General features: G+C 35.3%; 1 protein-coding gene across 9 annotated transcripts; it reads left to right on the top strand.

Moving 5' to 3' along the window:
• Positions 1–1,491: 1,491 nt before the first annotated feature.
• LOC147391480 (transcription factor bHLH77-like) lies at positions 1,492–11,069 on the top strand. 9 transcript variants are annotated; one of them, XM_086458724.1, is made up of 15 exons: positions 1,497–2,387; positions 2,504–2,713; positions 2,916–3,043; positions 3,238–3,343; positions 4,138–4,191; positions 5,886–5,985; positions 6,696–6,749; positions 6,830–6,885; positions 7,052–7,113; positions 7,190–7,218; positions 7,303–7,414; positions 8,944–9,072; positions 9,167–9,289; positions 9,876–10,408; positions 10,505–11,069. In XM_086458724.1, the coding sequence occupies exons 1-4, from the start codon at positions 2,181–2,183 to the stop codon at positions 3,296–3,298; spliced, it is 606 nt and encodes a 201-aa protein (XP_086314850.1). In that variant the 5' UTR covers positions 1,497–2,180; the 3' UTR covers positions 3,299–3,343; positions 4,138–4,191; positions 5,886–5,985; positions 6,696–6,749; positions 6,830–6,885; positions 7,052–7,113; positions 7,190–7,218; positions 7,303–7,414; positions 8,944–9,072; positions 9,167–9,289; positions 9,876–10,408; positions 10,505–11,069. The 9 variants fall into 9 exon arrangements, with proteins under 9 accessions (XP_086314853.1, XP_086314850.1, XP_086314846.1 ...); XM_086458720.1 differs by having other exon boundaries at positions 7,297–7,414; XM_086458725.1 differs by having other exon boundaries at positions 7,052–7,218; positions 7,297–7,414; positions 9,876–10,054; positions 10,328–10,408.
• Positions 11,070–11,662: the final 593 nt, after the last annotated feature.

Raw genomic sequence — 11,662 nt, 5'->3', positions numbered from 1 at the left:
ATTTAAATTGGATTTTTAATTAGGTTTGATTCTTGTTACATTTTCCTAAGGATCGGAATCTCTAAGTAGAATTTGGAGGTTGAGGGGCATTTCGGTCATTTTTATGATTTTTCTTAAATTTCTCTGTTTTCGTCAGTTTGGATCCCGTTAGACTCGAAATCATGTTCTGAGTGCAAGGGAGGCATTTTCGAAGTCTTTCGGAGGTCCAAAATTTATGAAGGTTATTTTCGTCATTTTGTAGATTTTTGCAAGGTTTTACGAATTTTAACGTGAGATTTCTTTCATTTACAACGTGATTATTTCAATGTTTCAAAGTCGTATTTTCCTAGCGTAGCGAGGTCTCTAGGTTGTCGAACTGTGTAGCGATCCTAAGCGTGCGTAAACTTCTATGTCGAGTCGTAACGAGTGGGAGAGATGAAAAGATTGGAAATGAGAGGAAACAGGGATATTACTCACAAGCCTTCGAGTTCTTTACGATCATCATTAGGAATTCACGGTAACAGGGTGACGAATTGTCGAACTAGGCAAATGCAAAAATGGGGTGTCTACAACCTTGTTTAAGATATACATTGCAGTATTTAATACTTCTCCCCACAAGAATTATGAAATTGTTAAGTGACTCAACATACTCCCAACCATGTTCATGATAATATGATCATTTCAACTACACCATTCTACTGAGGCATCCCAAGCATTGTATATTATACACAAATACCTAATTTTTCTAAGAGTTTGGCAGAAAGACCAAGATTCGGACCCAATTCATTAAATCGACCATAATATTCACCTCATTTATCTAACCCGACTATTTTCACTTGCCTATCTAACTATTTTTTTTACCTTAATTATAAATATTTGAAGGATATCCACCGATTGAGATTTTTCATGAATCAAATAGATATAATCAAATCTAGAGAGGTCATCTATAAAAGTGGTCAAATATTTTTTTCTAGTTAAACATGCAATAGAAAAATGACTACAAATGTTAGTGTGTATAATTTCAAGAAATTCTTTACTTTTATGAGTTTTTTCTTAGTATGTTTGGTTTGCTTTCTTTAAATACATTCACACATACCGAGAAATTCGTAAAGTCCAAATTATCCAAAACTTTATCTTTTACTAATCTTTCTATCCTAGTTTTGGAGATGTATCCCAAATATTTATTTCACAAGATGGAGGAATTTTCATTTATCAAACCACGTTTCAAATCATTATTCGTACGTAAGGAAAATAAAAATCAGGCATAATCAAAATTTAAATTAATTTTTTATATAAATCATCAATTAAAATCCTAAATCCAAATGAAACTGAATGCAAAAATAATTTTAATTGTCCACATTCAAAAGAAACCGAATATCCTAAACAATCTAATATAAATAATGAAATCAAATTCCTAGGTATGGTAAGAACATAAAAAATGCTCTCCAAATAAATCTGATGAAGAATCTCCAATACCAAACGATAGGTTCCCACAGCTAATCACTACGTGAAAATCCCTTATTTAACAAAAAAAAATTGTTGGGCCTGGCCCGTCAAATTTTGATACCCAAATTCCGCGGCCTACGGACCACGTTTCCACTCTCAATCACTCGATCTCATCTCTCTCTCATTCTCTGTGTCTCTCGCACTGTCTCTTTCTCTCTGCGTCTCTCTCACAATCAACGATCGATCGACCTCTCCATATATATATATATATATATATATATATATATATGTCTCTCTCTCTCTCTCGATCGACATCGCTCTTTATCTCCCTCTCTCTCCCGATCGACTTCCCTATCTCTTTTTCACAGTCGCTCTCTTGATCGATCGACCTCTCCATCTCTCTCTCTCGATCGATCTTTCTTTCGATCTATCTCCCTCGATCGATCTCATCTCCCACTCTATTTGATTGATCGATCTCGATCGAGAACTTCTTTCGAACACTAGTTATCAGATTTGTTTCTAGAACTTCTTTCCAACCTTAGATATCAGTAGATCTGATTCTGAAAATCGAAACATTTTTGATCGATCAACGCGTGAATGAGGGGCATCTGAAGATCGACTACAAAAGACAAACAATATGCAGAGTCGGGGATCGAATAACCGATTACATAGTTTGGTTATCCGATCCCAAGGTTTTTGGATCTCAGATCATCGATGAAGATGAAAAAGAATCAGCATTACAAAATGGATTAGAGATGGATATGAGGTCTGCTTATGGTTTATCTTCGACGTCAAACAGGAAATTCGGTTCATCTTCGAGCAATGCACTTGAGGCCTCTTCAGGTTCGAAACAGATCTTAGAAGAGAATGCTGGTTTTAAAGGCCCAAATGACACCAATTGTAGAAAAAGAAAAGCAATTAGAGGAAAAGTAGCTAAGGACCTCTCGGCCAATGATACAAAGGTATTTTTTTGTATTTCAATTTGAATAAAAATTTCCAAATTCCACTTCAATATTTTGATAATTATGCACACACACACACACACACACACACAAAATTGAATTTTTTTCTCTTTCAGGCTGTAGAAGAGAGTGAGACGAATTCAAAGAGAAGCAAAACAGCAGAAAATGATAATGTCGAATTAAGTGGGAGTAGTATCAACATAGCCAAAAATGGGGATCAAAAACAAACCAAAAGTAATCCGAAAACACCAGAGCCTCTGAAGGATTACATCCATGTCAGAGCGAGACGAGGCCAAGCAACTGATAGCCATAGTTTCACCGAGAGGGTAAATTTCGAACGATTTTCTTCAAATCAATCAGATCGCACCAATATCATATTCCACCATGTACAAAATGAAAAAATCCTTGCTTTACCAGGTTTGAAGAGAGAAAATTAGCAAACGGATGAAACTCCTTCAAGATCTTGTACTTGGTTGCAACAAGGTTCAGAAGAATTCATGTTAAATTTATGAAAGTTGATATTTGCAGGCGAGGAGCCATGTTATGCTGGTGTCCCAATGTCATCTATTGTGGAACAGGGTTATGGTGTTGGTGAAGTTATCTCTCTTTTGTGGTTCAAATGAAGTCTTCCTCGTTATTGTACACAGTTCATTGAGGTAGATTTGTTACAAGTGTTGAGGTTTGTTATGATCCCATTTTTCCATCTTAAATTTGCTCGCATTTAGAGCTTTAATCACTTTAGCCTTACTATGCCTGCTAATTTTTTGTTGTACATAAAGCACTTCGTCATTAAGCAAAATTATCTTTTTCTATATTTTTTGTGTCTAATTAAAACATTTGGCTTGGTCAGATTTGCATCATGTTGTGGGCCGACCATGGGCCTTGTGTCTCTGGTGCTCACAGCATCATAGTTACAGTAAGGGCTAGAAAGGATCTGGTTTCCAGCCTCATTGCAGGTATATTCCACTTGATATCATCTATCACTATGTAATAGTTTGTTGTTCATTCTAGTAGCCGTTGTCCATTTACAGGATAATTAGTTAAATCACCTAATTAGAAAAGGCGAGTTCAATAAGATTAAGGACCCAAGAGAAGGTTTGCAACTTCATATGATAATATTGCTATAGTTATATAAGATTAATTTTGACAAAAAATATTTTCATGGACTATTAATAGGTTTTGTTCTTCTTAATGAATTGAGTTTGCAAATAAGGACAAGGCTTTGATTGAGCATGATTGAGTTTGCTCCTGTTCCGTTGATATAGGCACAATGTCGTAAATCATTGTGTTTTATGGGATGTGTGAACTTTGCTATTTCAATTTTTCCACAATGTTAGATGGAGGAGTTAGGATTCAATGGGTTAGTGCCATGGCATATTATACCTTTTCATCATCATTATCAAATCTTATTTGAATTTTCAAACATTATGTGGTAGGTTGCATAGATGTTTTGACATGGATACAAGGTGTCTGACATGATGCTTTTGAGAAGCACAAAATGGGAATACACACATATAAATGTATTACAAAGAGCCTTCCATTCGAAAAGCGGATTCTATTCTTGACTTTCATTTAGTGTTTTTCCTGTTTTCTCTATTCTAGTCTTTCATAATATGGTTTGTGACTTCTACTCTTATCTTTGTGTCCAATATTTATTTGATTAACAAACAGAAAACCCTTTATTCTAGCTAATTTTTTTCCCACACTAGTCATTACTTGATGTAGGATTTGTCATATTTAATGTATGCAGGTTTTTGCTTATTACATTCCCATGGAAGATTCATGGAACGGTCTTGTAACACAGGTAAATTTCAGCAGCCATCTCTTTTGTACTACATACCCCATTCCTTTTCTGTGACTTGAAGATAAATTTACTATAACCATTTCTGCAGTATTTAGTCTTTGTTTCATAGACCAAAGCTTTCCCCATTATCTTACCTGTAATTTTACAATGGATTTTTTCTTTAATTTTTTTAAATACCAAGTATGCAACATTACTTATTGGGAGAACTGTTGGTGTCGATTATTGCCTCCTAAGTTTCCTCAACTATTCATTGTACTCCAATAAGAGGCTTCCTGTTAACGATGTCAAGATGCAAATAGGGAAGGAATATTCTTGGGATTTTGGATTTAGAAGGAATTTCAATGAATAGGAGATGTAGTTGGTGGCCACTATCATCAATCTAATCTCTCTTGTTCCGATGCTCCCTAGGGTAAGGATTAGAGGATATGGTTGGTGAGTCGGAATGGAAAATTTTCCTTTTAAGTCATCCTATGAATTCCCCCCCCCCCCCCCCACGCACACACAGACACACACACACATATTTGATAAATCATTCTATGAATCCGTTATTCTAGTGCTATCCTCATTGTTTTCAACCTTTCCTCTTTGGAGCCCTAATGTTGCTTCAAATGGCAGTGGACATAAATCATTTGCATGCTAATAAATGGGCTAAAGTCATGAAAGATTCTCCATGGAAACTAACGAATTCAATTGACCACGTAGAGTCCTCCTCAGTCGCTAGTTCCTTTTCCTCTCTTTTTTTTCCCCCTAGTCATTAAGGAGAGCTAACAATTTTGCAGATTCCTTGGCCAAAAAAGTTGCATTAATATGAACCTTAATGATTTGAATTTTCTCCTCCCTGATCTTAGTAGTTGCTATTATTTTAACGAAAAATTAATCACTCATCAAAGAAGGGTGAGAGAATGTTCATTGTTCCATGTGGCATATGTCCAGGGGCTTCGGACCATCCAATCAGTGTGAGCCTGAATGGATGATCCTGAACATCTGATAAATTGACCTAAGTCCATTGATGATTAGAATTATCTGATTAGACTAATTTCTCTTTAGTCCAACTTTAATAGGTATTCCACCGATTGAATAGTCTCAACTGTGTGTGTGTGTGGGTGCCGTTTTAATGGAACTGAAAATGCACCATGTGTTGTGCATATGCTGGCCGCTTTTTACTCCCTCTATGATTTAAAGTACTATGCACTTTGAACTGTACTTGTGATCATAGTCACCAAAGTCTCTGACTTATTGAAAAATTGCGATTAAATCATGACTTTTTTCCTTCACTGATTTAATCAAGATTTTTTTTATAGTAATATGTGACTTACGAACTTCGCGTTTAAATCATGAAAAACGAGGATGCAAATGAGAATGACATTGATTTGATATTTTTGATCTATTAATGAATCCTAATTCATACTCATGAATGTGATCTTTTTTAATTTTATTTTAATCATATATCTTGAGTATGTTGGGGATCTGTGATTACTTGTTGTGAATGCATAAATGATATCAACATGGGAATTCTTAATTTATCATTCTAGTTGAATATGGAATTTGATGATATAATATGAGAGCACCTGCTGGTAGGAACGATTAACAGTCCTAACTTAGCTCAGTTTTTTTTTCTGATGTTTCCCAATTTTACCCTTGACGACTTATTCCCGAAACCCAACTTCGTGACTATGCTTGTGATATGCATGTAGAGAGAACCTTTTTGAAGAGTTGCTGCAGGAGCAGGAAGAAGTTTCTAACCAAAGAAAACATACTCGAGAAATGTTCCACATTCTTCAACAAGCAATTCAGGTTAGTGATAGTTTAAACTAGTCTTGGGCTCACAAGTCACGACCGTCAGATCTATTGTATTCTTTTATTCGAATCCCGAAAAAAATTATGGCTAATATTGATTTTGGTCTGGGAGATCTCAGTGAATGTGATGGGTCCTTTCCCATCTGCTCCCCATGTACAAGTATGTACTTGGTAGACTGCCTTTTACAATTTAACTGAAGCTATCTTTGATTTTCTTTCCTGTTTGTTCAATTCAACTATTTAGCATCACGGGTTGAAGGTTGGAGTTTTCCCAAATTTCATAGAATAGCAATTGCTCAGTGCCTTACAGTTTTAAAAGAAAAGAAAGAAAAGAAAAAAAAAACTTGCATCTGCCCATTGGGATGATTCCCATATCCTAATATAGTCAAAACTCTAGAGTAGTAAAGAAACAGTGTTTTTCCAGAAAACAATTTGGACCAAAGATTTATATGTAAATCGCCAAAGATTTATCACACATCTTGGTGTGGCATATTAGTATTATTATGTTGGAATGATATAATTTTATGACTTTTGGAGAAAGCTGCAACTTAAAATGGTTTGGAAATGTATAGAGAAATGTACACACACATACATATGTGTGTGTGTGTTCCCCTTATTCTTTGTCCCACATCCTCACGAATATCTCCATCTTTATGGTTGATTGTTATTATTTTTGATAAGCGTGGTTAATGAAATTTAAATAACAGAATCAGGACAATCTTGTAAACTTGACGAAGCAAGCCTGGCTGCTGATATTCCAGGTGCTTGCAATCTTTATCCTTCAAATCTGTGTTTCTTTTATCATATATTAACTTACAATATTTTATTTACATTCCTTTAGCTAGTCGTGCCGCTGATGGAGGACGTGTATCGGCCTCTGCAATTGAGAAGTCTTTGGTAGGGTTTCATTGGGCTGCACTTTCTATCTTCTCCTTTTCTATAACCAAATTTTACTACTGTTCTTGGTTTTATTGTTGTTGATGACAATAAAAGTTCTACTTGAGTGTTTTTTTGTAGAAGGTGAAATGAAAACCTCTACTAACTCTCTGTTTATGTTCTGAAGATTGACGAATTACGTGAGAGGGAAAAGGAGCTAAAGCAGGAAGTGGCTGAGTTGCGGTGGAGGTAGTTTTAAACGATAAATACTTCCTAAAGCAAGACATGTTGTATATATGCCTGAGAACTTGATTTGCATCTGCAGCTTGAAGGTTAAAATTGCAAAATACTCAGGTTGGTTTTTTGCCTCCATACTTGTCGCTTCCGTCACAATCCAAAAGTTTTTAGGTTTGATTTTCTAATATGTTCCAGGTCCAGTCATGATCGGAATCTCCACATGAGACCCAAATTTTAGTTAAGGAATCCCATGGACCTTGTGACAATGATGAACAAGACGGATTGAAGATCACAGATGGCCCAATTTGTGCAGGTTTCTTATTTCTTGTATTTGATTTACCTAACATTACCTTTGGTCATAGGATGGTTGTTCATATTATTTATTATAATTTCTCATTTTCTGCATCATCATATTCTTAATTGTTATGTGATTGAACATTGTTCTATTAAAGACCTGATTTATTTTTGTCGAAATGCTTAAAATTTCCTTTAAGTTGATTGTTTATGAGTGATGTTTGACTGAAATTAAAGACTAATGATTTTCTGACAACCCCTCCTACAACCAAGTGAATTTCACATTTTTGGTTATGCAAGAACCAAGATTTTAGATGATGAGTTAAGGGATCATATACGTGGGTGAGATATCTTATTTAAGGTTTTATCTTCGTGTGGTTCACCTAAAGTTATTTTCTTATATCATAATTTAGGAACAAAAAAATGTGTATACCATGACTCATCTTGTTCTAGTTTATGATATATTAGTTATCCTTACAGTATTCGTGCTTGTTCATTTGCTAGGCAGAAACTTGATTCATGGTATTAATAATATTACTAAAGTACAAAAGAGTAACATAATTATTTCAAAATTTCCACAGAATAATTTTTTTTTTTCTTCGAACTATTCTATTGTATGATTGATTTGTTTTATAAAAAAACAGGCAGCAATGCTATTCCTGAAGCATGCTGCATTAGAATTTAGATGACTATAGTAGGAAATCACTACCCACCCCCCTTGAGAAAAGGAAGAATGTTCTAAGAGTTGCTCTACTGGGGCAAAGATCAACGGTTACTATATTCACGATGCAACGTGCAACATAAATTATGAAATGTCATCCTCAAAAGGACATAAAAAGTGTAAAAAATTATTCCAGGCCCACAAAGTATATTCAATAACACACATGAAATTGACCGAAAGCCTAGCTTTGATGATGATAATAGCCCACCAATGCAAGATTGAGTGGATGGCAGATTGTTGTCTCTGCATGCTATGACTATCAAGGGTGGGGTTGAAAATGTTTCACAACCACTTTCTCCAAGTGGCTGCCTTCTTATCGCCAGACAAGAATCTGGGTATATTTAGTAGACTATTAACCCGGGTAACACCTTCTAGGGCCGACCACTTCTCGTCTTCGGCTGTTGAAATGCATTCAGCAAGGCTCCTGGTAGATTGACACCTCTCAGGACGCTTTTTGTCTTTGAAACTTGTTTTCTTGGTTTTTTTGTGTGGCAATTTTCACCTTGCATTATTTTCTTATTGCAAGAGATTCAGATTCAATTGATAATTTTATTTATAGAAGTCTCAATAAACATCTATCAATAATTGATTCGATGATTCTGGGTGTGCTTGGAAATTAAGATTGCAACGTTTATCCTTTACAATACCATCTTATGTCCCACTAACTTGGTAGATTCATGATTTTTCTTTCTTGGATTCTTAGAGACTTTGATCCTTTCTTCCAATGGATAGGGAGGTTTTCTAAATTTTGGAGTATATATGCTTATCTGCCTAAATTATTCGTTTTTTCTCCATTAGATGACAGGTATGCTTTGATCATTTTGCAGAATCATTCGTGATATCATTCAAAACCATCTGTTACAGGCAACACTTGGTGTTGCGACCTGGTGGTCACTTTGTGTGGTCAGCTACTCCAGTTTACAGGAAAGGCGAAGAGGATTCTATGATCTGGAAAGGTATATACATCCTTACCTAGTCACTTTGTGTTTAAGAGAGGGATTTCTTTGGGTAAATATCTAACAATGTTTCTTCTCATGAAATGTATTGTAGAAATGGCTGAACTAACAAAGAAGTTGTGCTAGGAGTTGGTAGAGATTAAAAATGATACAGTGAACGAAGTTGGTGCAGCAATATTCTCCTCTGGTTCCGTAAAGGAACAAACCTGAAGGGAAGGTATGCAAGTTGGCTATTAAAATAGTACAAAATCTGTGTTTATCCTTTAATTCCTTCTGTTTTAATACCCATTTGGTTGGACCGTTCTGAATATATGCATCTCTTCATACACATCACCCATACACTCATCCATCCAAGTTGCCTAGAACAAATCTTGAACATGGAACCTATTTTGGTAATGGGTTCCACTTCTCTGCATGTCCATCACTTGTAATTTCAGCCCACATTCTTGAACTACTTGAAATAAGTCCCTGTAAGCACTCCAATCATATTGCTTAGGACCCTTAGCTTCTATTACACCCCACCACACATCCACCATGACCCCATCAACATCTACCCCTCTAAGTTGCTTGAGTTGTTTCTCAATTTCATCTTTGTTTTCAAAAACATTATCAACTGTCACCACACCCAACTATTCCACAACACCCAATTACATAACCAAAACAAAACAAAAACAAAAACAAAAAAACATGACAACATTAGTATTTGATGATATATGTTCATGACCAACCTTACCATATAGTAAATATTAAATGCTTATGTTCCAAAGTTTAAATGATACTTACTGGTAACATGACAAATACAGGGACATAATTAGCCAACATGTTGTCCTTCTAGTGAGTAATGTTGGTGCCTGCATTTTTTTGAAGAAAGAAAGAAAATGGTCTTAGCTCTTGGGGGGTTTCCTTTGTGAGAATAGCAATGGAGATGCTAAGCTTTGCTGAATCAACATTGCTTTATAATGTTGGAGGCAATCATCATCAGGTAGATACCCTTATCTTCAGGACAGAGACCTGTACCTGTAAAGTGGACCCACCTTGGTCCTATAGCTAAATAAAAAACTAGATTTACTGTGGCACATACATTTGCTTTAATGAGACGTTCCAAAAATATCAAAGATTCCATCATCTACCCCTATACTGGAAACATGAAACCAGCGTCATATAGTCAGCAGATCCAGCTTGGTTTTATCTTCATATCTTTTGTCAGAGTTCTTCCTATGTTATTGGAGTTGCCGAATGGGTTACTGGTCTTCAGCTCAGGGCCAATTCGAAGGGTTTGGTATACAAATCTCATCGGAATATTGGGATCACTCTCTTTTGTTTCACAACATTGCAGGTAATTATAATTGTTCCTAATTTGTTCATTGTTTCTTATTTTAGGCACATTTTCTTAATCAATCATAACGAGTTTATCATTCTTTGTGTTGTGTAGATTTTCGCATTGTTCCTAAGGCCAAAGAAGGAGCACAAGTACCGGATTTACTGAAATTTTTACCACCATATTGTTGGATACTCCATCCTTGTTCTTGGTATCGTCAACGTGTTTAAAGGTCTAGACATGTTGGATCTAGCTAAAATGTGGAAAACAGCTTATATTGTGGTATTGTGTGTATTGGGTGGGATTGCATTAGTGTTGGAAGTTACGACATGGATTGTTGTTCTGAAGAGGAAATCCGAGGCATCCACCGAACCTTATGATGGGAATGGCGAGCAACAACCACTCACAGTTTGATCAACAACAAGATTGCAGGGCCACATATAGTATTGAGGAGAGTTGGTTCTCTTACAGTTTGTCTATAAAGTTACTTCTTGGGCTTTCTCTTAGGTATCTCTTAGAATCTATTATTGCTTCTTCACTTGTTTGTGTTTTGTGTTCTAAATTAAATCAGGAGTGTGACATAAATAGCTGTATATATATCATATACTGCTTTATTGTCAGTTATTTGTAGCTTTGACAGAATTTTCGATCTTAATAAAGAGGTTTACATATATATTAATTTTGGGTTATTTAGTTTAGTTTGGAGCTTGTTTTATGATTTTTTTTATATATTATTTCGTTCATTGTGATTGGTGAATTAGAGGACCGTGTTATTGTTTGTTAAACCTCCAAATTTGACGGTCATACTCTATGGATTTGTTTTGTTTTTTTTAAGTCCATTCTCCAATAATTTGATAGTCCAGGGCCGTCAAAAAAAAAATTCTACAAGAGAATATTTGACGGGCATATTTGACGGAAGGGTACGTCAAATTTCTCAAAATTTGACGGGCTAAGACCGTCAAATATGAGCCTTTTTCACATAGTGAATGCTTGCGCTCCGACACAATTTCTCATAAAGATATATCTTTCACTTTGCATTGACTTCTTGTTTGAAATGAATCCCTACATCGAATTTGTAATATGATTTGTAGTTCCAAAATCAATCTACTAGGTATTAGAAGGTACTTTAACTAAGTTTGATTCATAACATACAAAAAAAAGAAACATATCATTTTTTTTAACTAATTTCTACGTTTTATCCAAATGTAATGCAATTAGATATTCCATAAATTTTACTCATTCTGACTACTTTAGTGATTACACAGTTAATAG

Source organism: Akebia trifoliata, chromosome 11, assembly GCF_017979445.1.
Source record: "Akebia trifoliata isolate Shusen 1 chromosome 11, ASM1797944v1, whole genome shotgun sequence".
Taxonomy (NCBI): Eukaryota; Viridiplantae; Streptophyta; class Magnoliopsida; order Ranunculales; family Lardizabalaceae; genus Akebia; species Akebia trifoliata.
This window is presented reverse-complemented; position numbering and strand designations above follow the sequence as displayed.